The sequence below is a fragment of the Electrona antarctica genome (genome assembly GCF_951216825.1).
Source record: "Electrona antarctica genome assembly, chromosome: 1".
NCBI classification, from domain to species: Eukaryota; Metazoa; Chordata; class Actinopteri; order Myctophiformes; family Myctophidae; genus Electrona; species Electrona antarctica.
In genome coordinates this window covers 1,042,538-1,046,339 of record NC_136806.1, presented here as the reverse complement: position 1 = coordinate 1,046,339, position 3,802 = coordinate 1,042,538, and the positions used below count along the sequence as shown (strand labels likewise).

Below are 3,802 nucleotides of genomic sequence, written 5' to 3'. Positions count from 1 at the left end.
ATGATTTAGAAAACTTCGATGTCAGGCCTGAATGGGTCAAGCCTCTCTAGAACAAGTGATATTCTGGATCCCTTCAAGGTGAGACAAGGCATGTGCACATTGCAACAATGCAATTAAATGTGCTCTACAAGATTAAAAAAGCAATTAAATGAAATAAAATAAAAAGCAATACAATGAAATAAAATAAGCAAATTAAACACAATGTAAAAGTACTTTTGAATTCAGTAAGAATTGTATAATGGTATATGATCGCTGTGCCCCAGTTGCAGGTATTATCATGTGTTTATGTATTGCATTTTGAAGAAAGCTTTTTGTTTTACTGCTCGGGTCTCTCTTGGAAAATATATAGTTTTCATCTCAATGTGACCACCTGACTAACTAAAGGTATTAATGTGGTGACATACTCTTACCAAGCACCTAATTATATATTGAAAACAAAATATGTATTTTAAGGTCATTCATTAAAGCTCCTATACTAACTGACGTGATAAACTAATTAATTAATGTGCTAATCACCAAGAGTGTCCTGTTGTTCATGTTGTTACAATCATGAACAACAAGCTTTATTTCAGCATTTACAAGTATTCAGATTGTCATGCTAGCTAAGTTTGTATTCCCCACTGCCATCATTTTCACTCTGCATGAGTAGACCGTGCCTTCATCAGAACATTGTTGGCATCATTTGCCAGGTCATCCAGACATTTATTCAACATATAGTATGTGGTAGCAAAGGACATTCCAGCTGCTATAGCGGAACCAATGACAGGGATCAGGCTGAATAGATACTCAGCAGTACTTTCCACACCTGCAACTCTTGAACTGGCACCAAGAAGTTGTGCAACCACGTTGGGACCAAAGTCACTAAACTTAATCACATATTTAATTTCAGCCTTCAAGTCAAGGTTGAAAGCTATATAATAGCTCTTAATCTCTGACACCAAAATGCCCAAATCCACAGAGATTGAGAGGCCTGGGATTGGCACTGCAGCCATAGCACCAGACGCCAATGCTACCATCCAGATGCGTGTGCGCAGGGCTTCCTTCTTCTTCTGGAGGATCTCCATGGTGATGGGGGGCACAGCGAGGAGCAGCGCATGTCTCTTCTGGTTAGGGAGATCCTCTTCTATGTGGTCAAGAAGCCGGTTGAAGTCGTAGAGACCAAGGTCATGGCAGGAGATCAGGAAGACATCGGCTGCATTGGCTTGTCCAAGCCCTAAAATAAATGAAACATTAGCCAAAAAATAGAAATATATATTTTTTAGACAGTAAACAAAGTAAACACACTTATTCACATTCTAATCAGACTTAACGACCCGTTTCATTATTGTATTTGTTAAAATTGCTGTATTTATTAGTGCTGTTTTTGTTAGCACAGTTCTGTCTTTGTTTTGCGTGCGTGCGTGCGTGCGTGCGTGCGTGCGTGCTTGAAATGTACTGTAATTGTGCAAACTGTTAATAAATATTTCAATCAATCAATCAATACAAGCTAAAATCCGGAATTCAAGTATACTACTAGAGTGAAAGTACACTCAAAAGTATTGGCATCAAAAGATGTTGCAGTTTCATCAGCGCTCCACCAGAGGGCAGTGTGTGACAATTTTGTGGGGTGGATTTGAATACAGATTGTTGTAACACAGAGCAGACTAGAGTGGTATATCAAACCAGAGACCACTTTTGGAGCTCACCCCTTAGTACTATGCCCCCCAGAAATTGGCATACCCCTACTGGAGGTAGGACCAAACACAACATAGTTTTTCCTCATGCCTCATACATGAAATGGATTCTTATATAAAAATATCTTACTGCAAAAATGGTGAAATTGATATATAAAGTTATACACCCCAAATTAAAAATAAGGCCTGTCCGTCTGGGGATTAATTAAAAAAAAAAATAGTGCATTTATATAGCGCCTTTATCCAAGGCGCTTTACATAGATTACATTCACCCATTCACACACACATTCACACACCGATTGCAGCTGAAGCCAAGCAAGGCACCAAACAGCACATCGGGAGCAATTTGGGGTTCAGTGTCTTGCCCAAAGACACTTCGACATGTAGACAGGAGGAGCCGGGATTCGAACCGCCGACCCATGGATCATTGGACGACCTGCTCTACCTCTTGAGCCACGGTTGACCCGCCGAGAAATTGTGAATTGTGAAAATAAATAAATAATACATGCAGCTTGCAGAGAAATGCAGGCCTACAGTATAGAACTACTATTATAGCTGCAGCACACCTGGATGAGGGAATCTAATCATAATATACAGTATTTGTATTGTAGGGCTGCATTTCTTCACAATTTCACAATTTCTAATTTTGTCATTTGTGCATTGTATATATTTTAGGGACTTCTACTCAAGTGAATTTGTTATAATTTCCCCACCCTTGCATAAGTGAAGTCAACATAAAACAAATCTGTTTGATACTGTACATTTCATTAGTGCCATAACTCCATGAGTATTCAGGTATTGGTATTGCTGGATTCAGTAGAACCACACCTTTCCTACAACTACAAGCCCGTATATGTGTTGCTATGTCAGAGTCACTACAAAGTAAAGAAGACACTACATAATTTACATTTCCGCCTAGTGTAGGTATGTGTTCAAATTACTATATCTCATATTTACATTCAGATATTGACATTATTCTTCTTCTAGAATGTAGAGGGATGTCCTGACTTCAAGTACGCCAAGTTGTAAACCTCTCAGAGCTTCCAATGTGACTCTACATGAGTTTATATTGCTTAATTAATCCCCAGACGGACAGGCTGTATTTTTACTTTGGGGTGTATAACTTTATATATCAATTTCACCACTTTTGCAGTAAAATAATTTTATGCAAGAATCAATTTCATGTATGGGAGGCCTTAGAGATGAGGAAAAACTATGTTGTGTTTGGTCCTACCGCCGGTAGGGGTATCTCAACAACTAAACTTTTTGACTGTTCGTCACAGGACTATAGTATCTGGTGCCTAATACTATATACTTGTGCTAGTGTAATCTAAGAGAACTTGACAAGAGTAATACAGCCAAACCTTTGATGCAGTCTTGTCGGATGGCTTCCAGTACCTTCTCCTCGTTGAATTCACGTTTCCTTTTCTCGTTCCTAATGTCGTTGTCAATCTGATTGCGTATAAAGTAGAAGTTCTTTTTCATTTTCTGAATCTCAGTGGCGAGCTCAACATTACATTCTCTGAAGCGTTGCGATGCGACAATGATGAAAAAGTCATATCGTTCAAATTTAACATCAACAAGGTATTTATCTGCTTTGAATTGAGTTGTACCAATGCCAGGGAGGTCCCACAATGTGACATTTGGGTAGTCAGGGTGGGGATATGCTGTTGGCTCCTTGGTGCACTGCACAACATCAGTCGGGGCAGAGTCAGGGTCTTCGTCCCCCAAACGTCGGAAGGCGTTGATGAATGATGACTTTCCAGAGCCTGACTCCCCTGTGACAGCGATGTTCAGCTGCACTTTGTCTATCTTTTCTAAAATATCCTGAATCTTCCCCACTGCTGAGGTCAAGTCCAGATCCCCTAAGAAGTCTTTCATGACTTTCACTTCATCCGCACTTATGCAAAAGTTAGCCATAATAATTGTGTGTAAAAAATAAAAAAAAGGTTGAATAAAGTTGAAAAATATAATAACAGATGGAAGACCAAGTGATTCCTTTTCCCTTGTGGAGGTGCAGGAGTAACCAGACTGGAGACAGAAGAGAAGTTATTCTGTGAAGTCTAGATGTGCTATAAATCAACCCTGAGGCTTTAGGTCTGTGGAGTTGCACCAGTCTCAGATTCTCC

At 39.6% G+C, this 3,802-nt stretch overlaps 1 protein-coding gene across 1 annotated transcript; it reads right to left on the bottom strand.

The window, feature by feature from the left end:
• Positions 1-632: 632 nt before the first annotated feature.
• LOC306927316 (interferon-inducible GTPase 5-like) lies at positions 633-3,554 on the bottom strand (the record flags this gene model as incomplete). Its single annotated transcript, XM_079507029.1, has 2 exons — positions 633-1,213; positions 3,038-3,554. The coding sequence occupies 2 exons, from the start codon at positions 3,552-3,554 to the stop codon at positions 633-635; spliced, it is 1,098 nt and encodes a 365-aa protein (XP_079363155.1).
• Positions 3,555-3,802: the final 248 nt, after the last annotated feature.